This window comes from Callorhinchus milii, unplaced genomic scaffold, assembly GCF_018977255.1.
Source record: "Callorhinchus milii isolate IMCB2004 unplaced genomic scaffold, IMCB_Cmil_1.0 Scaffold3, whole genome shotgun sequence".
NCBI classification, from domain to species: Eukaryota; Metazoa; Chordata; class Chondrichthyes; order Chimaeriformes; family Callorhinchidae; genus Callorhinchus; species Callorhinchus milii.
This window is the reverse complement of record NW_024704744.1, coordinates 43055905-43082360: the sequence shown is the minus strand read 5'-3', so window position 1 is coordinate 43082360 and position 26456 is coordinate 43055905. Positions and strand designations below refer to the sequence as shown.

The 26456-nt window shown below is 38.7% G+C and overlaps 1 protein-coding gene across 3 annotated transcripts in view; it reads left to right on the top strand.

The window, feature by feature from the left end:
• The window catches only part of rngtt (RNA guanylyltransferase and 5'-phosphatase), a 170265-nt gene that overhangs the window by 68737 nt on the left and 75072 nt on the right, over positions 1 to 26456 (top strand). For all 3 annotated transcript variants that reach the window (XM_007905080.2, XM_007905079.2, XM_042333592.1), the window contains exon 12: positions 16852 to 16920. In XM_007905080.2, the coding sequence (XP_007903271.1) occupies positions 16852 to 16920 (69 nt within the window). The remainder of the gene's footprint in view (positions 1 to 16851; positions 16921 to 26456) is intronic.

Here is a 26456-nt window from a genome sequence, read left to right as displayed (position 1 = left end):
AGCGCAGAAGGAGGCCATTCAACCCTTTGTGTTCATGGTAAGTTCCTTATTCTATCGACCATTGCTAACTTTTTGCTATTTTCTTTCATTATAATTCAATGAAAATGAATTAAAAATTAATAGTGATTCTAGAACCAATCCTGCAGCATACCATTAATGTATGTGTCTCAGCAGAATAACTTCCCATGCACCGCTACTCTTTGGTTGCTAATCAAATTGAATACGTTGTCAACTATTCCATGAGGTTGAAGCTTATGAAAAAATGCTTTTCTAAATTTCAGGTAAATAACTGCTATCATCGCATCCCTATCAATTAGTTTTGTAATTTCCTCAAAGATATCCAATAAATGTTCCATTCCAAAAAGCCCTACTGGCTATATTAACCTGCGTGTCTAAGGATCTCTTATATTATTCCACCTCATTGTTTCATGCGTTTTTCCAATAAGCAGCATAAGGTTTACCAATCTGTTGCATAACGTTTCATCCCTAGCCCCTTTTTGAATCTGGGAGTTATGTGTCCTATTTTCAAATCCTTTAGAACTTGTGTTGTTATAGTGTTGTTTGAAAAAATCCTTGAGGGGCTTGACAATTTGCACCACTTAAATTGCTATTATAGTGTGCTTGTCAAATGTGCTCATTCTCAGATTATTTATTATAACTGTGCCTTATACAAATTCCTATGTAAGTTGTAAAATATCAGTGGTAAAACTTTTAATCGCTCGTTAGGAATTTAACCAAGAAAAAGATAAATTAGAGCTGGGACTCCGATTAGTTCCAACTCTGAATGTGTGGCTGTAAGAGATATCCAGAGGATATCTGGATATTCTCCAGCTATTCTCAGAGGCAGGTTTTCTGCCTAGCATTATGGATCTTTTCCAGACTGCATTGCTGAAAGGGGATGCACTGCTGCCCTTGTCACAAGAGTATTTCAGTGTTTCCCTGTAGTCGATTTGCAAACGTGCCACTCAGAAACAATATAATTACAAGGGAATGGAGATGGAGTCCTGTAGCTCAGTGGTTGAGCACTCGCTTTGCAAGCTAGAGACCTGAGTTCAATTCCAGGCAGGGCGAAACCTTGGGCAAGTTTCCTTACTCCACACGCCTAATAATAATCCCTCCAAAACCAAAAACAATAATAAAATTGGTCATTTTCAATCCATGACTGTTTGTGGGACATTGCTGTGCGCAATTGGCTGCCGCGTTCGCCCACAAATATACAGTCAATTCACTTTACAGTGTGTTCTGTGAAGCGTTTTGGGACGTCCTCCCGACGTGAAAAGCGCTATATCAAATGCAAGGATTATTATTATTATTATTATTATTATGGAGCAACATGCTAGACTGTCTTAAGGGAAGAGAAAAAGAAAAACAGCTCTTTGGTGTGATCTGATCTGTGAAATTTTATGCATTTTTAAAAAGAAAATTGCGAGGAAGGAAAATTCTAAATGGATAATCAGTGCCTGGATTTATTTCATAGTTGCTGAGTAGGATTTTGTACTATAAAGTATTTTGAAGCATTGAAATACTTCCTCCATTTTTTAATCATGAATTTGATGTGTATCTGATGAATTGAATGGATTTCTGGCACAGATTTTAATTAAAAATGCCACTTAATAGGTCAGTCTACCAAGTTACATTTTGGTCAGCTATGTAATCTTATCTATCTTGGAAATATTTGGCTCGAGATCAACAGTTCCAAATGCCATTTTTAAAAAATCCATAAAAGATTACCCTTTGTTACATATACTTGCACATTTTGAAAGTTATTTTCAAAATCATTGCACTAAATTGTTCAGTTACTTGAGGTACCCTTAGGGAGTAGTGTGCTTCAGTCACGGTTTGGTAAATACAGAAAGTAACCTGATACTACTTTGGAAAATAGTGAATCCTTAAAGGGTCTGCTGACTAGAACTCACCAGAGCACGATATCCTTGTAAGACCTCTTGTGACTGTAACTACTGGAGCTCCGACGTAATGGTCCCTGTCAAACTCATACTGTAGAATAATATCTCACTGCAGTGCTAGTACAACACTAGTAGAACAAGTTCAGAGGCTTGCTTCAGTTAAGCCATTGCGCCTTTTTGCCTATTCTTCAGATGAACGTTAAAACAAGCATTTGTTCAGTTGCTAGTACTCGTACCTACAACTTTCTGATTCAGAGATAAAAGCTCCATATTTGAAATCAGTTTAGGCTGACGCGCTAATGCAGTGCTGGGGTTTGCTACATTGATCAAAGTGCCACCTTTCGGAAGCTGCATTATAAACTTGATTAGGTGCATGTTAAAGAAACGATTGCACTATTCAAAACGAGAAGGCATATTCTCCTGGTTTCCTAGCTAACAGTCCCTTGAGATAAATTTTATCATTCAATTCATGGCTGTTTGTGGGACATTGCTTTCTACAACTTGGCTGCCAACTTCAACTACACAGTATACTTTACAGTAAATCCTGTGAAGAGCTTTTGAGACATCCTTCCAACATGACAGGCGCTATATCAAATACGGGATTATTATTGATAAACTAATATAGCTGAAAAAAGAAGGAAGTTTCACCTAATGTACTGGCCACCAATCCTCCAGATTAAATATCCATTCACCTCATGGTGGGTTGTGGGATCTTCTTGTGTGCAAAATGGTTACACAGTTTGTTTAGTTTACAAATAAATCACTGTTTGATAATTACCACTGACATTTGAGATATTTTGATGCAATGAGGAATTAAACATGCACATTTTTCATTCTTCTAATGTGATTTTTTTCCTTCAATTGAACTGTTGCATACGACATCGGTTACAAGCAACCGTTGCAGAAAATGGTATTGAGGGAATCATTTTTTTAAATTCTTAATGGAATTTAGATTCCATAATCTGGATTGAGAAATTAATTTTTTTTTCATGAATGCATCCCTTCCTATGTGAATCTTATTTTATCTTTTCATAATGATACAAAACTACGCAGGTACGTACATCACTGAGAAACCGTTATGCACCCTGTTGCCATCAGGTCCTGTAAATAAGATCTAGAACTCATGAATCTTGTTCTAAAAATGTTCCACTAGATGATTCACAAAGGATTCTTCCTGGTATAATCCAAAAATTATGATGGGTGTCCATTTCTGTTCAATTTGTATAACTTATGAATGCAATGACCTAAACCTGTAGTTCCAGATATGCTTTTCATTTAATTTCTTGAGATTAATTTAGATAGAAATTGTGTAACTGCAGTATGCAGTACATTGTGTAATAATCATCATATTTCAATTGCTTTGTATAACCAACAGTAAATATTTTTGTGGTCATTACTATTGACAATTTTAATATTGACTCCAATTTTTCTCCCTTTGTCCAAGTTTTGAATGGTTAACTTGGTAAATGACCATAGATTTCATCTTAAGTTCTGCTCTTTACTCTGCATTTAGTTTGTGCTTCAGAAGCTACAGGAATGTCGCAAATGTGGTGATGCTCGATAATCGGGTGTTGCTGTCCCTGCTGCCATTTACTTTATAATTAAATTGTTTTTTGTGTAATTACTTCCAGCTGCACAAATGTATTTGAATGTGGTGACATCTTGTGCGAGGATGTCATTGATGTGCATCAGTCTTTACTTTGTGTGTGTTGGCATGTGAGCAAAGTTGTGAATTCTTGCAATGTCACATACTGACCAGGTGGCTGCTAGAGGTAAAGAATGACTGAACCTGTTGTAGAATATGGTGGTGAAGTGCTGTGGCATGTTAGAAAACTGTTGTGATATAATAGATGCCTCCTTTACTGTAAAGGAGTACTACCAAACTGCAGCAAACAAAACTAAACATGGCATTAAATAACAATGTCTGGCGCCATCAATTAAATATAGAAGTTCTTTGGTCTATTTAGCAGTTGTCTTAAACAAGATTAATTGCTGGGAATTAACATTTCTGTTTATGCCCAAATGAATTAATCATTTAAAGGTTTTCTGTAGTAAGTGGCATTCCAAAAAAATTGTGTTAAAAATGTAACAAATTTGCTACACCAACATTGGGCAAAATGGCTTCATGCCTCAATTGTGGACAACAACAAATTACATTTATATTGCATCTTTCAATGACAGAAGAATATCCCCAAGGCATTGGACAGTCAAGGATTTGCATCTGAGCAAAGGTTGGAATAGAGATGGATGGAGGCACAGTCAAAGAGGAAGGTCTTGAGATGGACCTTGAAGGAAGCGGTGGTGGGTGAGGTGGGGATTCCAGAATAAAGTTCCAAAGGATGAAAGCTGAATGCCCAACAGCCAATGGTGGATCGGGTAGGGCAGGGGACCTGGAGCAGACCTGTGCCTGCCGAGAGGAGGGAGTGGACAGCTTGGTGTGGTGTTAATAGGTTGCAGAGGTAGGGAGGAACACGACCGTGGAGGGCTTTAAAAGTAAGGATTTAAACTTGATCCTCTGAGAGATGGAGAGCCAGTGAAGCTGGGTGATGGCGGGTGTGATTATCTCACGGAGCTTGGTTTGCGAGAGGACATGAGCTATAGAGTTCTGAATAATCTGCAGTTTCTGGAGGGAAGAGTTGGGAAGTCCGGCAAGACGGGTGTTCGCGTATTCGAGCCTCGCTGTGATGAATGCATATATAAGAGACTCGGCGGCCTGAGTAGAGAGGCAGTGGCGGAGGTGGACAATATTGTGGAGGTGGGAGAGGCAGGATCGGTCATAGCATATATATGGAGTTTAAAGGATAGTTGAAGACACCAAGGGTCCATGCTGACTCTGTGAGGTGGAGTTTGCATCTGTGAATAGTGACGCTGTCAGTGGCTGAGGTGAGGAGGTGCTGATGGGAGCCAAGGAGGAGAGCTTTGAACTTGTCAACGTTGAACTGGAGAAAGTTTGCTCTCATCCAGGACTTTGAGTGACAATCCACCAGGACAGCAGTGGTCCTGGAGTCGAGGATGGAGGCAGAGAGATAGAATTTGGTGTCATCCACTTACATGTACCACTTATGTATCGTGGAGTCCTGTAGGTCAGTGGTAAGAGCACTCGCTTTGCAAGCGAGAGACCTGGGTTCAATTCCTGGCAGGGTGAAACCTTGGACAAGTTTCCTTACTCCACACGCCTGATAATAATCCCTCCAAAAAAACAATAAATTGGTCATTTCAATCCACTATTGTTTGTGGGACACTGCTGTGCGCAATTGGCTGTCGCATTTCGCCCACAAATATACAATCAATTCACTTTACAGTCTATTCTGTGAAGCGCTTTGAAATGTCTAGAAGATGTGAAAAGCACTATATCAAATGCAAGGATTATTATTATTATTATTATCTAACCCCATGCCTGCGGATGACATCACCGAGCAGGAGCATGTAAATATTAAAGGAGGGGACCAAGGAATGCCACACATGACGGTACGATAGGAAAGGTAAGACTGAAACAGGCATGGACAGAACCTTGAAGGTTATGATGAGAGGAGAGATGGTGGAGAAGAAGAGTGGGTGACCGTATAGAAGGGGGCAGAGAGATTGAGAAGGACAAGGAAAGAATCCTGATCACAGATGGAAAGAATGTAATTTGGAACTGGAGTAGTTTATGGCTCCAAAAGCTATCTCTCTGCAGTGCACTTCTAAAGCAGACTAATTTCCTTGCTAATTATTCTTCCTTTGCTGTGATGAATTGTGAGATGAAGAAGAAAGTTTCACCTGGAAAGTACATGGAAAGAAACTAAACCATTTCCTTGTTTGTTGTGTGACTAATTAACACATGCCACAGTTGGAGTCTCTCACTTGAGCTATGAATCATTTTTATTGTTTTCCCAACAGTGCGCCAGTTTATTTTCTGTTCAGAATGTAACCTTGTTCTAAGTAACTGAGAAACAAATTTATAAAGTTTTTGTGGACATAATTAACATTACTCCTCTCTCCCTGCTCTTCCTTGCTTGATAGCTCAGTCACTATGAAGCACTCTGTTGTCCTACATGAAGAGTGTTATATAAATGCAAGTTGTTGCTAATAATGAAGAACAATTGGCACAGATTAAAAATTTACAAACTGCATTATGTAGCGTAGTGACATCATTCAGTACAAATTCAAATAATTGTTGCATATGATATTGTACCTTTCACATCAGGACATCTGAATGCTTCATGGAGTATACTGTGATTGTGGTGTGTAAATTGTTCTCCTACAAAATACACCAAGTCCTAATCAGAAATGAATTGAATGGCCAATTTTATTTGAGGTGTTATTGGCCAGGATACTGGGAGAAACTCCCTTCTCTTTTTGAACAGTGCCATTGGTTCTTTAACATCCACCAAACTGCCAGTTCAGGAGCTTGGTTTAACATCTCTTCTGAAAGATGTCATCCTTGCTTTGGAGTGTCAGCCTAGATTAGAATCATAGAATATTACAGCACAGAAGGAGGCCATTCGGCCCATTGTGCCTGTGTTAGTTGGGTGCAGCTTCATTTAGGACTTGGTCTGCTGTTGTCCTGCGTTCACAGTGCTATACACCTGGATTCCTGCATCTCATTGTGAAGGATTTCACATTTACTATCTTAAATATAGCTCACATGAACAGCATATGGAAAGTGACATATCAGTGCTTCCTGCATGCAAACCACAGGAAATGATGATGTCAGTGGCAACCTGAAAACTCCCTATTAAAATTGGATCTGACATTTTAGGCCCATATGACTACATTATAAAAATGTTATCCTGTGTTTTAAAGCACACCATGGTATCGGGAGTAAAAGCTTGCTGGTTGAGGCTTGTGAAGAACAATTTTATAGTTATTAGGAACTATTTCTTGACACAGCAAGTAATCCACAGTTGAAACATGTTACCAGAAAGGATGGTAGAGGCCAAGACACTGATGTTATAATGAAAAACTATTAAGGTTCATATATAATGGAAAGATAGAATCAAATGGGCCTAAGTGCTTTCTCATGTGTATTTCCTGTGGTGATGATTGTGGTGATTCTGTGCTCTGTATATTGCATATCACTGTATGTCATGTTTGCAAGGATTATTATTTAAATCAAGTTTGTTACTGCACCATAGTAATGCAGCAACGTTGGGGAATTTCTTAGCATTGGGTGGGTAATTTGATCCTGTAGTCTTATTTCCTTCCAATATATAAAGTCTCACTCTGTTTGTTTGTGTTTGGTAGTGCTTATTTTTCTTTGTATCTAGAAATGCTTTCAGAACTTTTATTTCAGTTCTGTAAGATTTCTGATAATCTTTAACTGATAGATGAATTTCTATTATGCATCTACTGTTCTGCAATCCCTATCTCAGACTACAGACGACTCTTTGGTGTTGTTGCCATAACAGCTGGAAGTACATTGCAGGCAGTCAGCATCTGAAAAAGAAAGATAGGTTGATGTTCCAGATATAAGGACTTCCAGGAATAATCCAGAAAGCGTGCACAGCAAAATTATATTCTGTGTTGAGTCACAAGGATGGGAGAAGGTTTGGGATCTCTTACAGCTCATCTCCTGTCACAGGCTACTGGGAGGAGTGTATTCTTAAAGATGTTAAAAGGAAAAAGGAAGTTGTCCAATTCATTTCTTTCCTGAAGGTGCTCAATCATACTGAGGTTCAGATCAATACATACCAGCTTCCTCTGCTTCCTTAGCTAATTGGGCACTCTTTGAGTCTGGAAGGTGAGTGACAGCTGTCTTGCATGCACATGAAAAGTAGCCTATTTCTGTCCTTACCCAGTGTTCTCTCTCTCTCTCACACACACACACACTCTTTCTTGTGGACACTCACTCTCCTGCACACTCACTCTGCAAACGGCTGAGCCGAGACCAATTACACTGTACTTTATTTCATTCCAGTTGAGATCATCTCAGTCAACACAGATCTGGGTGTAAAGTTGGAACTTTCCTGTTCTCCATGGCTGAGTTCCTCACTTGGCAGCCCCTTTCGTAACAGCCAAAGGATTTTGCAGCTGTTCTTTTCTGTCTCATTCCCACATAGTCTCCCAAGATGCGCTGCATGTTTCAGAAAACATTGTTTTATAACTCCATAAAATTGAATAAAAAGATTTTTTTGAGCTCTGGTCTGTTTATAAAGCCATTATGGAGTCCTGTAGCTCGATTCCCGGCAGGACAAAATGTTGGACAAGTTTCCTTACTCCACATGCCGCTGTTTACCTAGCAGTAAATAGGAATCCATTTGTTAGTGGATTGGCGGATCACTTTTCCAGAAGTAATAATCCCTTAAAAAATTAAAAAATGTAATAATAATTTGGTCACTCAATCCACGACTGTGGGACACTGCTGTGCGCAATTAGCTGCCATGTTTCGCCCACAAAATATACAGTCAATTCACTTTACAGTATATTCTGTGAAGTGCTTTGAGACGTCTCGCAGACGTGATAAGGCACTCTATCAAATCCAAGGATTATTATTATTATTCACTGAGTGTGTTTAGTTGACCCTCTCACAAGCTCACAAAAATGGCTGATGTCTTGGTTGGTTCGCCACCAGTGTCTCTTCCTGTTGTTGCACAGAATGAAACATTGGTATTGACCTGATGAATGGCAAGTTGGCAATTTTGGCTTTCTGTGCTAAATAATAGTCTTGACTTGTCATCAGGTTGTCCCCTCCCCATGTCACTCATTCTCAACACATAGGCAGTGATGTTGTAGACAACCTGATCACCTAGAAGTTGGCCATTTTATTAGGGCAGAGGAAGGCCAGTGCACAAGTAGCACACCAGCTGACTGTGCACATAAATTCTGTATTACCATTGCTCATGTCCTGGGAAGTAAAATATATAGCGCACTTTATTGTATATATTGCATGTACTTAAAATGAACTGAACAACACAGCCAGACGTAATGGTGCTTTATTGAGATTTTGTTTTGCTTAATTTTTGGGGAGATTTAAAGGTTAGGAGCACCAAGGTAACTGACATTTTGCTTATTGGACTGAACTTTCATTTTAATTCCATAATCCATTTCAAAAAGCAATCTTCTACATTAGGCTGTATAAAGTGAATGGTGCAAATGTAATTTGATTGGTACCTTAAAAACTTTTTCATTCAATATTTTAATTTTTTGGGATACCCGAATCCACCAAGGGACAAAACAGTTAATTAGATATATAAGAACTAGTAATCCTTGTGATGTTCTGGACCCACAATAAAGATATTCCACATGTAATAATTACTTAAATGACCTATCTGAAGTATTATGGCTAAAAGAAAATGGATTATGTGAAATTTTAATATTCTGGACACATGATGAGCTCTGCCATTGTACTATGAAACAAAGTATGTCGTTAATTCTTAGAAAGTTGAATAAAAAGAAGAATGCAGTAACGATAAAAGTGATCTGTAATTGAAAATGAAGGAAATTTAAAGTGTCAAATGCAATCCAGTGGCATAAAGTCTTGAATATATTGCTATATTTTGCAGGATGTACAGTAAATGCTTCAACAGTAGCTTGGCCGAAATGGGTAAGGCACAGAATGAACAAGTATAAAATAACATTTGAAAATGTAACCCAATAGGATCTTCTTGCCTTATTTCACTGATGGACATTTAATCAGCCTTATCCTAGTAAATTTATTCTTTTTTATAGTGATACAATAAGACAGAACTTGTATTTCTATTGCAGTTTTGTCCTTTTTGAGCTCTTAAGCTACTTCACAATAATTGATGTCAAGTGTTTTTTATAAACACCATCTAATAACAACAGCTATTGTGTGCGTTTCACGGTTTCACAAAGAGGCAGGAGTTAAAGATCAATTCATCTGGATTGTTGCTGGCCAGGACACTTGGAGAATAATGCCATGTGTTTTAACATCCAGCTAAGGAAAAGGCAAACAGGACTCTGGTTTAAAGTCCCATCCAAAAGATGATAATTCTGACAATGCAGCACTCCCCAGTAATGGTCAGTATTGAGTGTCAGCCTGTATTGGACTCGAGTCGTGACACGGGGCTTACACCCAAAACCTCTTGATCCTGAGGTCATCATGGTAATTGAGTGAACCCAACCTGCACAAGGCTCTACAGAAGAAGTGTGTAATTGGGAATAAGTTCAAATTGATTATAATAATACTTGCATTCGATGAAGCACGTTATCACACCATCAAAATGTGTCAAAGGGCTTCACAGGATTTTACTGTAAATGTAGTGACTCTGTACTTTGAAGGCAAACAGTAGCCAATTCATGCACAGATAGCTATGAAGTAAAAGTTCACCTGGAAGATTGACAACCCAGACAATTGGGGGGGATTTGAAGGTAAAGATGCAATTTACGCAATTTTAATATTTACTGGTGGAACTTGATAATTACATTGTCTTTTGGATGAGATAATAACAAACTGTATTGATATTTTTTTATCCGATTTAAACAACCAAATTATCCTCCCATGTACAAGCATTTGGTTCACTGTGACTGAAGCATGCAATATCCTTTCAATTGTAGTGTCTCTTTTTAACATGCTAACAGTGCCTCCTTGAAAATAACTGAATTGAGGAAGCATTAGCTCACGTTAGAGAGCTTCAGTCATTGGGAGAAAGAAAGGTCAGAAGACAGCTAAATATGAATTTGTCCTTCAAGCTCTGAGTTATGAAGAGGGCACTCATAGAATTTAACCTGTAAAGTAATTGAAGGCAGAGGAAACATAATCCCAAATCAGCGATGGTAACCGATGTAAACTAATAACTTTAACCCTGACAGTGGAACTAGAAGGCAGGAATACAACATTAACACAAGAGAGATACTGGAAGAGGCTGTGTGTATATAGTGAGAGACACTGGGAGAGGCTATATGTATGCAGTGGGAGACAGGGAAGAGGCTGTGTTTATACAGGAGAAACACTGCGAGAGACTGTGTATATACAAGCCTAATGATAATCTCTCAAGAAAAAAACAATAATTTTTTAATTTAATTTTATAACTGAGTTATGATTATATATTGTTTTTATAAATATATACGTTTATAAATTTATAAGTTATGAAGAGGACACTCATAGAATTTAACCTGTAAAGGAATAGAAGGCGGAGGAAACATACTCCCAGATCAGCGATGGTAACCATTACTATTATTATTATAACAATGATGATTTGGTCACTCAATCCACGACTGTTTGTGGGACACTGCTGTGTGCAATTGACTGCTGTGTTTCATCCACATATATACAGTCAATTAACTTTACAGTATATTCTGTGAAGCGCTTTGAGACATCTAGAAGATGTGAAAAGTGCTATATCAAATGCAAGGATTATTATTATTATTTTAAGCAAAATTACAAGTTTACATTTTTGTTGTGAAAAACAACTCATTGCAAAAAGAGTTAACACAGTATTGATGAACTGCTTTAAAAGATAGAACGGGATAAATATCTTTTTTCAAATGGGAGTGATTGTTATAAGGATAGACAGAAGATCAAAAATTCAGTGGAAGAGAATATTAAGTCTCCTGCAGAATATAAATGGTTAAAGTTACCAGCTTGGATTGTGTAGTTGGATCATTATACTGAAGATCTGCTCGATTGCCTTTGGAGCTCAGGGAAACATTTCAAAGGACTTATTTTCTTGAATGTTCTCTTCTGGATGATTGATTGTTGCCTTCAGAAATTGAAAGTTGGACACAAATCACAATAACAAAATTAAATGTTGGGGTTTAAATGTGCCGATTTCCATTGGGATGTCTTAATCAGAAACCTGAGCAGAGGCTGAACACGTGAAAATATATTTGGTAAAAAGAATGAGTTCAGGTAACAAAGTGAATATACTGGCAAAGCATTGTAATCATGTGATTTAAGATGGGAACAAACAACCATCAACAACAACAACTTGCATTTATATTATGCCCTTCATGTGCGGTAACGCTTGGAGTGTTGATCAGGAAAGATGTTTGGAATTGGCAATGGAGGGTCCTTACTAGCAACTTCTATATCCACCATAGGACAGACCAATCTCCTGCTGGACTCGATAGTCAAAATTATTGCGATGCAATTAACATGATTTATTTCACACCGATATCTCTTTATCCAATATTTAAGAGATTTAAGAGATGATGTGGTTGAACTGTCAATTTTCTACAAGATTATAGTTGAAGCAGTCCTGACAGAATACTTGTAGTACAGCTTCACAACCCACTTCTTCATGTGAAACACTCTCCAACAAGTTGATGATGAGCCCTAAATCTTTGATCCTTAGAATATGGAAATTTAAAAACCACTTTAACTCTCATATTTTGGACCAGGGTTGCTAGAACACTCACGTTAATGGCTACTGGTACCCTAGAACAATTTCTCAAAGACTTTCATTTTGTAGAAGGATCCATTACACAGGGGCATAGCCTTAAAATCAGAACCAAGGCAGTTACAAAGGAGATCAGGAAATATTTCTTCACACAAATGGTTGTGAAGATGTGGAATGTTTTACCTCAGGAAATGCTGTTGAGGTAGAAGCAAAGAGGATGTTTAAAAGATGGCTTTACCTAGACCCTTCTGCTTATCTAACTCGGGCCTACTGTGTATCCCTGCCCTTCTGAATCATCTTTTGTTAGCCGAGCATTCAGAAACAATGCCTGGTACCTCTGGAACTATCCCCCACTACCCCACTCTACCCTTCTATCTTGCCTCTTTTCTATCTCTCTAAGTTCCTCTTTCGTCACATCACATTCACCTTACCCCTTCACTCTCTCTCTCCCTACCATTTTGTTCAGTATCCAACCATCTTTATGAAATGCTCTGACGTTATGCTGTAGAAGGGTACTATATAAATATAAGTTCCTCTTCTTCTCTGTTCCAGCAGCTACTGGAGTTTCTTTTCAGAAACATAACTATTGGTTATAACTGTCTCCCTAAACACTTTTTAAAATTTCATTTACCAACCTGGCTAACAAGAAGCTTTGCCTTTCTCTTTATGCAATGAATCACAATGTTGCTGAAGGCTCCAGTATCAGAATATCAATTCAGTTCAGCTTGCATGGAGCATAAAATACTAATTATGGAGTACACTGCTCACTGACACTAAGTTTCAGATTCTAACTAAAATAAGAATTAAATAAAGTGCAAACTCTCCCACCCGTGGCAGCTCTAAATTATATATTTTAATAAATAAATGACCAATTTCACCTTTGCCACTCTTGCACATCCCTAATAAGCAGCCCTGGATAAGGGAGAAACTATTTAATAGTGTCTGATATTGAAATATAAAATATGTCAGGTTAGATTTTTGTGAAATCAATGAACAACTGACCATTTCAATTTGATTTTAAAATACTCAGTATCACAACTGCGAGTGCATCAAAAAACATTACATATGTTTTTAAACTTTAATAAGATTCAGCCATCTTGCCATTAGCTTAGGGACTGTTTTTAATGTTGCTCTGTCTGCTGACACTCAGTCTTAACAAAGTGGGCTTTGCTCACCCAGAAACAAAAAACCTTCAAAAACAAAATTGTCAGAAACGGTTTGATAAAATCATAACAGTGGAAAAGGTTCCCGAGGAGCTGTTTGGCACAGTAAATGAGTTACCATACTGCCTTTCTACGTTTAAACCTGGTCTTAAAAACTGTATTGAGTAGATGGATCAGATTAAAGTCTTCTCTCCATGGAAAGGTGCTTAAAAAAATGCTGTACTGAGACAACTTGGAGTAATTCAATAGACTTCCTTTGTAGATCCGAATCAGGTTGATATATTTGTTTGTCAAGCTAAACCAGCTCCAATAACATGTTCAGAGGAATTCTTAGATAAAGGATCGTAAACTTTTGGAATGGAAAAGAGGTAGAAATTCATGTCCAAGAAGCATGGTAATGAATTTTGAGTCACTAATTAATTTTCAAGGAAAAGATTTAGAAATCTTCTTATGAAATTAGTTCCATTTTTAAGGTTGTAAATAATCATTTGACCCAACATCAACAAACAAATTACATTTGTAAAGTGCCTTTCACATCGGAAGGACATCTTAAGGTGCTGGACAGTCAGGGATTTGGACCCAAGCTATCCTTCCACCCCACATGGGATCAGGTGGGGTGGAAGGATAGGGTGGTCGAATGCACGGTCGAAGAGGAGGGTGTTGAGATGTGCTTTGAAGGAGACAAGGGAAGGAGCAAGACGAAGGGACTGGGGGATGGAGTTCCAGAGGGTGGGGGAAGAGAAGCTGAAGGCCCGTCCGCCGATGTGGGGCGGCTGGGAACCAGTCAATACTTATTGGCCCATTATGATGAAAATTTCATATTGCAAAATAAAGCACTAATCTGAGAGCTTTACATTTTAAATGGAAACAAGCCAACAATTCAAACAGCTATGTTCTACGTTGGAGCTGTGTGAAATCAGAACCATCTTTAAATGTATCCATCTCCTAGTCTCCCGTCAATATCTTCTCACCAATGGCTCTGACCTGAAATTTCCCATCCTATCCCTCAGACTCGCTATACTTCTTAGCTCAGCTGACTTTGCCTATTTGCATGTCCCTCATTCCCTCCGCTCCACCATTGGCGGCCGTGCTTTCAGCCACTATGTCTCGCAACTGGAACACCCTATCTCAGTCCCTCCGCCTTACCCTCTCCTTGCCCTTCTTTAGTTTGCACCTGAAGACCTTCCTGTTTGACTGTGCATGTAGTCACTTCACCATCTCCCTGGCTTAGCCGCAAGCTCCACCACTGTTAAGTGCTCCAAGACGCTACCCTGCAGGGAAAGGTGCTGTATAAATGCAGGTTGTTGTTTCAATCAATGGTCAATAATGTATCCCAAATTGCTAGCTGCTGTTTCTTACAGTTTTCTGCCCTCTCCTGATGTTTCTTTTGCTAGCCATTAGTATATTACTCTCATCTTCGTGCTTTGTTACCCCACACCTTTTAAAGTGATTTTGCTTAAGCCTTTGGGTTGTTTGACGGCCTTATTCAGTCACCATAAGTATTCAACATGATAATTCTCTTTCTCAGGGGGACATACTGTACTTCTTTTCAATTGAAAATTCTTCCCCCCACCCTCCGATTGTGCTTCCTAATAATTTTCCCAAAGATGAGGCAGGAAGGACAACTGGTTCCCAGATCAAGCTTTGAGAGTATGAACATATGTGCTATCAAGGGCTAATATTTTCCCTTGTTTTTGAAGGAAATCTTCACATTCCTTGATCTTGATCCAGCTGATTGGAACTTTAGCCCTGACCATGGATTACAGATGAGGTTTCAACAAATATACAGTTCATTGACTCTCACTTAACCAAAGAGGGTTTGTTGATTTAAGACCAGGGACCATGGGAATTAGTTTGTTGTTGGAAACAGACTTGATTTTCGTTCAAAAGTTCACAGCCTATCTGAGAAACAACAATTAAAGGGGTGAACTTGGATTTGTACCTCTGGCTTGCTGAAGATTGGTAGTTGATATTGGGATTTAGTCTGGAAATGTGCTTTCTTATCCTATCTATATTGCTTTGTATTTCGCATCTAACAAAGGTGGCTATCAGTGCAGTACATCTTTCATTAAACTCGGGCTGTGAACCAAAGCCAGTACTTAGTTTTATTGAGACCTGCTCGAACTCAATACCCAGTTTGTCTTACTTGTCTAATAACCTATCACAGTATCTAGACCTTTACAGAAACAAGTGATAACGAAATGAATAGGCTTGATAATACACATTGCAAGTAATGTAAAATAAATTGTGTGGTATTGATATTTTTAGGTTTGTTATTTCTGATGTGAGTAAACTTGTAAAATCAATGTGAAATAATATTATTGAGGTAGTGTTGGGAGCAGGTGCTACATTGCCACATGAGTGTTTGTCCTGGATAAGGGCATGTATATGCATACAACTAGGGCAGAAACAGATGGCTGTCTGACCTTGGCACTTGGATACATAGCTAAGTAATTTCAAAGAGGCCAGAAGAGTTTTCTGATTAATAGTAAAAATAATGTTTGAAAGGTTATAACTTATTTTGTTCAATCCTCAATTTCAGTAGTTTTAACATCACTGCTACCAGTTCTTAATCTTTCAATTCACAGAGAGAATAACTATCCCTAAATTTTGTTATTACGAACATTGTTGCCCAATCTAGACTGTTCTCTCAGTGAAAGAGAGTCTGGTAGAAAATGGTGCAAATATTAATTTAACCTTAATTAAAATGCTTTATATATGACATGTAATGCTTGATACATTTGCAGAAATATGTATTGAATATACAATTGTATGGTGTTTTTAGGCAGTGGAACAATGTTTAGGCAGGCTATCCTCCCAATGTAAAAGGCGCTATACAAATATAATTTGTTGTCGTTGTTTGTGTGTCCCTGATGGCAACATTTTATTATTTGTTTTGTTCTTATACATTGTGGACTAGTAATAGGCACAGCTGAGAAAAATAGCTCTCCAATACTGAATTGTAAGAATATTCATAAATCTTGTTTTTAACTTAAAGTGAAATCTGACCTTTTTCCCATAATAAACCAATATTTTCCTGATACCATAGCCACCAAGCAAGGTTGTGTCGAATTGTTCCCAGACTTTTGCTAGTACTGTTCTGAATTTCTGAATTGGTAGCTATAAAATGAACCGTAATTGTGCATCAATAAAACGTGAATAGAATGAATACTTTAATTTGCCCTGATCAAAAAGGTAGAAATAGGAGAAATTGCATTATGGTAAACTATTTATATTACTATTATTAATCAGGAGTAGAGGCACTTAATGTGACCAATTCGACCTTCAGTCTTGTTAGAATTCAAGTATCTGTATTTTGTTATTCTGAACTCAAATCTGTAAAATGTACATTATTAATCTAGTGTTATTATTTTGAAGGAGCTTGTTTTAAGGACTTGTATTAAATATATGTGAGGTCTTCTAGCTTGAATTGGTTTTCCATCTTTTTATTCAAATGATCACTTCAGAGTTGAAATTGTACCTATTCTTTTTTTAATTCAGTTGCTGGAAGGAAGCTTTGCCCGTGAAGTCAGCCATGAAGTGGATGGATTGATTTTTCAACCAACCGGGGTAAGATTAATTGATGCACGAATATGTTTTGAAAGTTGCAGATTCTGGTTTATAGCCTCAACTGAGAGTCTTGATTTATTAGCGGTATGGTTAGTAAAATATGAAAAATTTCTGTGAAATATTCTCTGTGCAATGTATGTGAGTGTTTGGATTTCCATGTAATGTCTTCATTACTTTCACAATACTTTCAGGATCTTTTTGAAATCTCGATGGAGTATACTTTCAAAGTGAACATTTACAAGTTACTTTTATGCAAGAGTAGGGAATTTAATCATAAACACTTTTGAATTCCAATTGTGGACTAGGAATTTTTAATCTGATGAAATTGAACTCAACTGGGATTAATATTCTATCATTTATGTTGCGTTGATAAGGAATTAAGCTTTTTTAATATTTTCATTTGGGTGTTAACGATAAAATTCTGATATGGCACATAAGCTATGAAAAGTGAAAACTCGCTAGTATTTCATTAAATCTTTTATATGAGGCAAATCTTAAAATGTACTGTTTTTATATTCTTCCCCTTTGTGGAATGATTTGTTTTGAGGTTGACATTTTAAAGAATGAAAGAGCATATTTATACGGTTGTATATAATCTAGTATTCAGCAGAAATTTGAACATGGACAGCATAGGAATTTGTCTATGTGGACAACATAGCAACACAATGCCTTTATGGATGCACCAGATGATAGGTTAGTACTGTTGTTTCACAGGTGCAGTGTTACCAGCTGGATTTCTCTACTGGAGCAGGATACCATTCAAACATACTGAAACTTAACAACTTTCTTAAAAGAAATTACATGAAATGTGATCTTAAATATGTTCCACTGTGTAAAAGTAACATTTGGTAAAATATTCTTTTCAAAACTCAAGCGTGAAGTTAATTAACAAAAAATCATAAGAAATGCTAGACAAAAAAAAACAAGGTTCATCTAGTTTGCCTTCCACCTTCCTGGAGGTCGCTTGCACATGTGTTCTGAACTACCTATGTACTGTACCCCATAATGTTATTTCCTAAAACAAAACTATCTAATCTGTGTTTCAAGGAATCAACACTTCCTGCTTTAACCGTCTCTCAAGGGAGCCTGTTCACCACCCATGGTGCACACTCCATCTTGCTAAGCCAGTCTGGAATCTTAAAGATTAAAGACATAAAGATAACATAAATACTACAGGAAAGAAAAAGGTAATAGGAAGTTATCACAAAAGGTGTAACAAGTCCAAAAGTGTGAGAAGAACATCTTCAGGGCGTATAGGCATGTTGGGGACAGTTACCCAAGTAAGATGTGAGACTTATAGCATGAGAAGTAAAACAAATGAGTTAGAAGCACAAATTCAGCTTAAAGGGTATGATGCAGTAGCCATTACAGAGACCTGGTTACAAGCTAGGCAGAACTGGGAGCTAAATATTCCAGGCTTTAAGATCTTTAGACCGGATTTTGGGGAAGGAGGAGGAGTAGCAATATTGATAAAATATACTATTACAGTTATGGAAAGGAAAGATTTCAGTAAGGGCAGTCAGGTAGTGGAAACACTGTGGGTAGAATTAAGAAACAGCAAAGGAGGAAGACTGTTGGGAGTAGTCTACAGACCTCCAAAGAGTTGTGATATAGTGGTGAAATGTATAAATACGGAGATCAGGGAAGCATGTAGCAAAAGCATTGTGGTTATAATGGGAGATTTTCATTTCCACATAGACTGGGAGAAGCAGGACACCTCAGGTAGTAAAGGCAACGCATTTCTAAAATGTATTCAGGATAGTTTTTTTTGGAACAGTATCTTTTAGAACCAACAAGGGAACAAGCCTTACTGGATTTGGTAATGAGCCAGAACTAGTTAGCAATTTGACTGTAAGGGAACATTTTGCAAATAGTGGTCATAATATGATTGAATTTGACATTGGATTTGGGAGAGTCCCAAACCAAGGTTTGAAATTTAAGTGAGGCAAACTTCGATGGGGTGAGAAATATATTGACTACAGTAAACTGGGCTGAACTGTTAGTGGGTAAACCTGCAGATGAACAATGGGAAGTCTTCAAAAAGTATTTGATACAATACAGAACAAGTACAAACCCCTAAATAATAATAATAATCCTTGCATTTGATATAGCGCTTTTCACGTCGGGAGGACGTCCCAAAGCGCTTCACAGAACACACTGTAAAGTGAATTGACTGTATATTTGTGGGCGAACGCGACAGCCAATTGCGCACAGCAATGTCCCACAAACAGTCGTAGATTGAAAATGACCAATTTATTATTGTTTGGTTTTGGAGGGATTATTATTAGGTGTGTGGAGTAAGGAAACTTGCCCAAGGTTTCGCCCTGCCTGGGATTGAACTCAGGTCTCTCACTTGCAAAGCGAGTGCTCAACCATTGAGCTACAGGACTCCACTAAATGCAAAAGCTCCAATCGTGTAGTTAAGCAACTGTGGCAGACAAAAGAGGTTAGAGACTAAAAGAAAAGGCTTACTCAAATGCAAGAAAAAGTGGGAATGCAGAGGACTGGGGGAGCTACAAAAGACAACAAAGGGATACAAAGAAAGTAATAAGAGGAGCAAAAAGGGAGTATGAAACAACTTGCAAGGGATATTAAAATCAATAGTAAATCAATAGTAAAAGCTTTTATAAATATATTAAAAGAAAGAGAATGGTCAAGGGGAATGTGGGTCCGTTAAAGACAGCTGTAGGTGAGACTATAACGGAAAATAAGAAAATGGCTGACTTGTAAATAAATATTTCGCTACCATTTTTACAGTAGAGGATGAGGACAAAATACTAGCTGTACAGGGGAACCTAAAAATAAGTCAAAAGAGAAATGCTTAATAAAATTAATATAAATAAAAAAATGGTGATGCAGAAAATAATGAGACTCAAGATACGCAAATCTCCAGGACCTGATAGGTGATCCACCCCAGGGTGTTGAAGGAAAAAGGAGAGGAAATTGCAGATGTATTCGTAATAATTTTCCAAAGCTCACTAGATTGGGAATTGTGCCCTTAGATTGGAAAATTGTGAATAATTTAAGAAGGGAGGGAAGGAGAAACCAGGAAACTACAGACCTGTCAGCTTAACGTCAGTTGTAGGGAAAATACTGGAATTCATCATCAGGGACAGAGTGACTGAACCCTCGGACAGGTATGAGCTAGTCAAAGAGAGTTGGCATGGGTATGTGAAGGGTAGGTCGTGTCGACTAAGCTAGTTGAATTTTTTGAGGTGGTCACTAAAATGGCAGATAAGAGATTGTCTATGGATGTTGTTTATATGGACTTTATAATAATAATAATAATCCTTGCATTTGATGTAGCGCTTTTCATGTCTTCTAGATGTCTCAAAACGCTTCACAGAATATACTGTAAAATGAATTAACTGTATATTTGTGGGCGAAATGCTGAAGCCAAATTGCGCACAGCAGTGTCCCACAAACAGTTGTGGATTGAAGTGATCAATTTATTATTGTTTTTTTCTTGAGGGATTATTATTAGGCGTGTGAAGTAAGGAAACTTGCCTAAGGTTTCGCATTTTCAGAAGGCATTTGATAAGGTTCCACGCAAAAGATTATTAGCGAAAAAGGAACCGAATGGAGTCAGAGATAACTTTGTGACATGGTTGGGAGGCAGGAAACAAATAGTAGGGATAAAAGGAACATTCTCTGATTGGCGGGACATGACATGTGGTTTCCCCCAGGGGTCTGTATCAGGACCCCAGCTATTCGCCATATATATATATATAAATGACTTGGATAAAGGAATAGAAAGTTTTATATCCAAGTTTGCAGATGACACTAAGCTAGGAGGCTCAGTAATTTGTGTAGGTGGGAGTAGGAAGTTACAAAGGGACTTAGACAGATTAAATGAGTGGGCAAAGCTGTGGCAGATGGAGTTCAATGTAGGGAAGTGTGAGGTCATCCACTATGGACTGAAAAAAGATAAAGCAGAATATTTTCTTAATGGGGAGAAATTATAACTGTGGAGGAGCAAAGAGATGGGTGTCCATATACACAAAGCACTAAAAACTAGATCCCGGGTGCAAAAAATTAATCAAAAAGGCGAATGGAATGTTGTCCTTTATCTCAAAGGGCCGGGAATACAAAGGGAGTAGAAATGATCCTTCAGCTGTATAGAGCGTCAGTCAGACCCTATCTGGAGACTGCGCTCAGTTTTGGGCACCACACCTCAGGAAAGATATATTGGGCCTGGAGGGGGTGCATCGCAGGTTCACCAGATGTTACCAGGCCTAAAAGGTTAAGTTACAAGGAAAGGCTGCGCAAACTTGGATTGTATTTCCTTGAGTTTAGAAGGTTGAGGGCTGATTTGATTGAGGTGTTTAAGATGATAAAGAGATTTGATAGGGTAGATACAGAGAAGCTATTTCCTCTGGTGGGGGAATCCGAATCAAGGGGCATAGTCTTAAAATTAGAACCAGGCCATTTAATAGTGGAATCAGGAAGCATTTTTTCACTCAAAGGATGGTAGAAATCTGGAATTCTCTCCCCCAAAAGGCCTTGGATGCTGGATCCATCCACACCTTCAAGAGTGAGTTTGATAGATTTTTGGTAGGTCAGGGTATTAAGGGATATGGGGAGAAAGCAGGAAATTGGAATTGAATGGATTAGTTGAGGTACAGATCAGCCATGATCTAATTAAATGGCTCGAAGGGCTGAACGGCCTCCTCCTGTTCCTATATTCCTATGTAGTCCAGTCTCTCCATTCCCTCAGTCTTTCTGGTTGCCCTCTTCTGTATCCTCTCGATTTCTCCCATATCCTTTTTGTCCTGCGGCGACCGGAACTGTACACAGTACTAGTATGGTCGCACCAGTGATTTATACAATGGCAGGATTACCCCACTATTTCAGCTTGCTATTGATCTTTTGATACATCCTAACATCTGATTTGCTTTACTTACTGCCACAGAGCATTGTTGCAAGAGGTTCAATTTATTATCAATTAGAACCCCCAGGTCCTTTTCATTTTCCATGCATATTATTTTCATTCCGTTCAAATAATAGTCCTTTCCTGGATTTTTTGTCCCCATGTGAAGTACTTTTCCCCCTGATTAAGTTCTTTCATTTCCTTCAGGTAGTCCCAAATCTAATACTACTTTTTTTTATATAGCATTTCCTTTTCTCTTGTTCTGTTCAGTACAAATATACTTCTTGGAAATTGAATTAAATTGAATCTATGTAGTCACAATACATTGCTAACTTTTTTAAACATCCACCTATATTGCTAGTTAACCTCTCTCATCTAGTCTCATCTAAGAAACCGTGCAAATAGTAATTTAGTTCAATGACTTTTGTGCAGAAATGCCTCGCAGGTCTCAAAACCCAAACAGTTCATCAAGTGAATCAGTTTTAGGTAATTGTAACCAATGCTGTAAAAAAAATCAATTCTTCCTACATTAAATACAGTGTACCTTCAGTGCATTGACAGTGCACATGACTTATTTCCTCGTGAGTTAAACTTGCGGATCAGGAAACAGCTCTATGAATAATAGCATATGTGCTTCTATGGTATTGGGAAAAGCATCAGCAAAGCTGCTTTTCCTGTTTTGATTTGCCAAGTACTTAATACTTTTATTTTTAAATTTGTTATACCTTGTCGTTCAATGTAATTGTTATGATCTTTTTTAACTACTTGTATTTTACGACATTCAGCTGTGTATAGCAGAAACATTGATACTGGGATAAATACAACACAGTCTTTTCAGCACTATACCAGACAGCTGTCTCCTATAATGATAACTGTTGGATGAGAATATCGGATATGTAACTTAAGGAACGAAACCAAGCAATAAATTCCTAGTTGTGAAATCAAGCTGATTCCTTCCAACTGTAAGCATTCTCCTACTCTGAATGTTCCAATCTTTTCAAAATCTACTTAGAAATTGCAAAAGTTATAGTTCAATTACTTTTTGTTTACAAATCGACAATTAACACAACTGTACAGGTGAATCCTTGAATACAGTTTTTCCAGATAATAATGATCTGTTGTTTATAGCACAGTTGTTCTTTGTCCAGTTGTTCAGCGCCTTGGGACGTCCTCCCAACTTGAAAGGCACTTTACAAATGTAATTTTGTTGTTGTTGTCTATCAATGTTAGACATGCTTGCAAGGAAAGTTCAAAATAATTGTAATTGCCAGTTCTTTAGGCTAAGAAATATATTTTAGACAGAACTCAATGCCTTATATTTTATTCTTCATTCACACTTGTTAATGTTCAAATGATTGTCTGGATAAAATTGATCTTTTTTTGACAAAAATCTGTACCTCTGAATTTAGCAGCATTAAGAGTTTAGCTGAAATAAAATGTAATATAAACATGTTATCCTTCCAGCAAACCACTCTTTTTAGCTTTTTATTTCATATGATTTTAGGAGCATTTCCTATGCCAATTTATCCCGTGTGGCTTTCAGCATCATTTGAAATGGTGTTAAATCATCATTGAAAATGGAGTATGTAACTAACTTATGTTATGCAATTGGGTTTCAGATCACCTGCTAAAACTGGTTTAATCATTATAGATAGTATTGCATTGATTTTGAATCTCTGCTCCCAGCCTCCAGTATCACTAACGGATACAAATATAATGACTAATGGACACAGATATAGAATCAATTCCAACACAATAAAGGAGGTGTAAAAATGAGTATTGACATATAATTACAATGCGGACTTTCCCCAACAGTGTACACAATATATACATATATAAGGCCTTGCCCCTCCCTACCTCTGCGATCTGCTGACCCCATATCAACCTGTCCGCTCCCTCGCTCAGCAGTTTCTGGCCTGCTCCACATTCCCCCATCCGGCCTGCTCCACCATTGGCAGCCGGGCCTTCAGCCTTTCTGTCCCCCACCCTATGGAACTCCATCCCACATTCTGTTCACCTTGCTCCCTCCCTTGACTTTTTCAAGGCGAGTCTCAAAATCTTCCTCGTTCACCGAGGCTTTGGCCACTCTCCTACCCTCCCTGTCCTCTACCCTCCCCCATCCCGACCCCAGTTGAGGTCCAGGTCCCTGACTGTCTAGCGCCTTGGGACATCCTCCCGATGTAAAAGGCGTTATACAAATGTAATGTTGTTGTTGTTGACTGCACAATTATAACAACAAAATTGCATTTGTGTGGTGCCCTTCAATTCGGGAGGACATCCCAAGGTGCTGGACAGTTAGGGACTTGGACCCGAGCTGGGGTCGGGATCGGCGAGGGTGGAGGGCAGGTGGGGAAGAAGGGTGACCAAAAAGGCATAGTCAAAAAGGAGGGTCTTGAGACGGGTCTTGAAGGAGGCAAGGGAGGGGCGAGGCAGAGGTACTGTGGGATGGAGTTCCAGAGGGTGGGGGCAGAGTGGGCCGGGCGAGGTGGGGGACATGAAGCAGGCCAGAGACTGCTGAGGTAGCGGGCAGGTTGGTAGGGGGTTAGGAGGTTGCAGAGATAGGGGGGAGCAAGGCAACAGAGAGCTTTGAAAGTGAGGACCAGGATCTTGAACTGTATCCTCTTGAATGATGGGAAGCCAGAGAAATTGGGCGAGGGTAGGGGGTGATAGGATCGCCGAGCTTGGTGCAGGAGAGCACATGGGCTGCAGAGTTCTGGATGATCTGCAGCCTATGGAGGAAGGACTCAGGAAGGACATTAAGCAGGGAGTTTGCATAGTCAAGCCTGGATGTTATGAATGCGTGTATGAGGGTCTCGGCAGCCTGCAGTGTGAGACGGTGACGGAGCTGGGCGATGTCGTGGAGGTGGGGATAGGTGGAGCTGGTCATGGCACGGATGTGGGATATGAAGGACAATTGAGGGTCAAACAGGATCCCAAGGTTGCGGATTGACTCTCTGAGATGTAGAGTGCATCCATGGAGGGTGTTACTGTCAGTGCCCGAGGTACGGAGGCGCTGATGGAAGCCAAGCAGAGGGCCTCGGTCTTGTTGACATATAAATAGGATATCTTAATTTTTTTTTATCAACCTACCTCTTTTAACCACTGAAGCTTGAGGAGTTGCAAGTTTTATTGCTGCAGTTGAGGAATGAACAAAGATACAGACTGAAAGTGAATGAGTGTGAAAGAAGGAACAGTGAATGTGAGGGAAGCGGGGTTTAGGAAAGAGCACGTGAATGGGAGAGAATTAGCAAGATTCGGAGATAGACTGACGAAACCATCACCATCACCATTTTGCCTCCGCTCTCTGGAGCTCCATTCCCGGAGTCCTTCCGACACGCTCGCTCCCTCCCCTCTTTCAAAGCATGTCAACACCTAATTCTTTGACCATGCTTTAGATCATCTTTTCCCCTCCCCACCCTACCTCCCTCGGCTCCAACACCCAGCTTTGGTGCCCAGCCGGCAGTGTCAAATGCTTTGAGACATCCTTCCGTGTAAATAGTATGCTGTTTCTGCCAGGGGAACTCAAAATATTGCTTATGCGGCCCGCGGACGTTTCTCAATTAGGGCATGCGGCCCTCAGCAGCCAAAAGGTTGGACCACCCTGATGTTGCCTCATTCTTTTTTCATTGCCAATTAGAGCCAATGAGAAGGTTGTTTTGTGCTGTGACTCTGAATCCAGTAGGATTGGGAATTAATCTCTTCACACTCACTTTGCACAGGAAAAAAACTTCAGCATTTAATTCTTACACTATTGTGCAATGTTAACACGGGACTCCAATATAATGGTAATAATCCTTACATTTGGTATAGCGCCTTGTCAGGTCGTTGAGACATCTCAAAGAGCTTCATAGAATATACTCTTCAGTGGGTGAGGTTCCTTAAACAGTGGATAAAGACTAAACATGAGCATTGTGACCTTTAATTTTTTTTCGATTATCTATCCTGTTAGATTTGTTTGGGTTAAAATGGCCTAATGTGTCTGGGCTGGCAAGATTCCAGATAAGGATGACCTTTTTTTAATCTACAGAAGATTTCCCCCACCCTCGACTTAATGTTTTTTCAAGAAATGGTGTAACAGCTGCAACTTGTGGTCAATGTGCTAATATTGGCCACATCACATTAATCAAATGCAAAGCATGCACCTGTTTTGGTGTGCATCACCATGTTGTCAGACACAGCAGCATGTGATCATGCTACTTTGGGTGCAAAACTGTGTCTGAGTTACTCAGAGCCATATGGTATTTGTCAGTACACTGGGTCAGCATGTAGCAACCATGCTGAATAACAATCAATCCAATTAGACGTTTATAAGACTATTCGTCTGTTGTAGATTTTGTTTCAAGTTGTTTGCTATCATGGACTGTAAATCTGTAGAATTGTGGCTGTGTACTTGTGTAATTCTCTGCTGTGGGCTTTGCTTTGTCAATTTTGTGTACATCTCTTTGCTGGATTTTGGAAACTATTTTGGGGAAGGATGTTTAAAGAGAAACAGAAGATTAATGTTGATATTCTATATGTTTCTTAAAAAATAGCAGCTAATGACCATTTTCTTTGTAATATTACTAAAACAGATATGAATACTTTGTCTATAACCTGTATTTTATTATCTGAATGAATGTACAGTTTTCTGATATTACATAGTTTATGTGCAATTTGGTGTCAGATA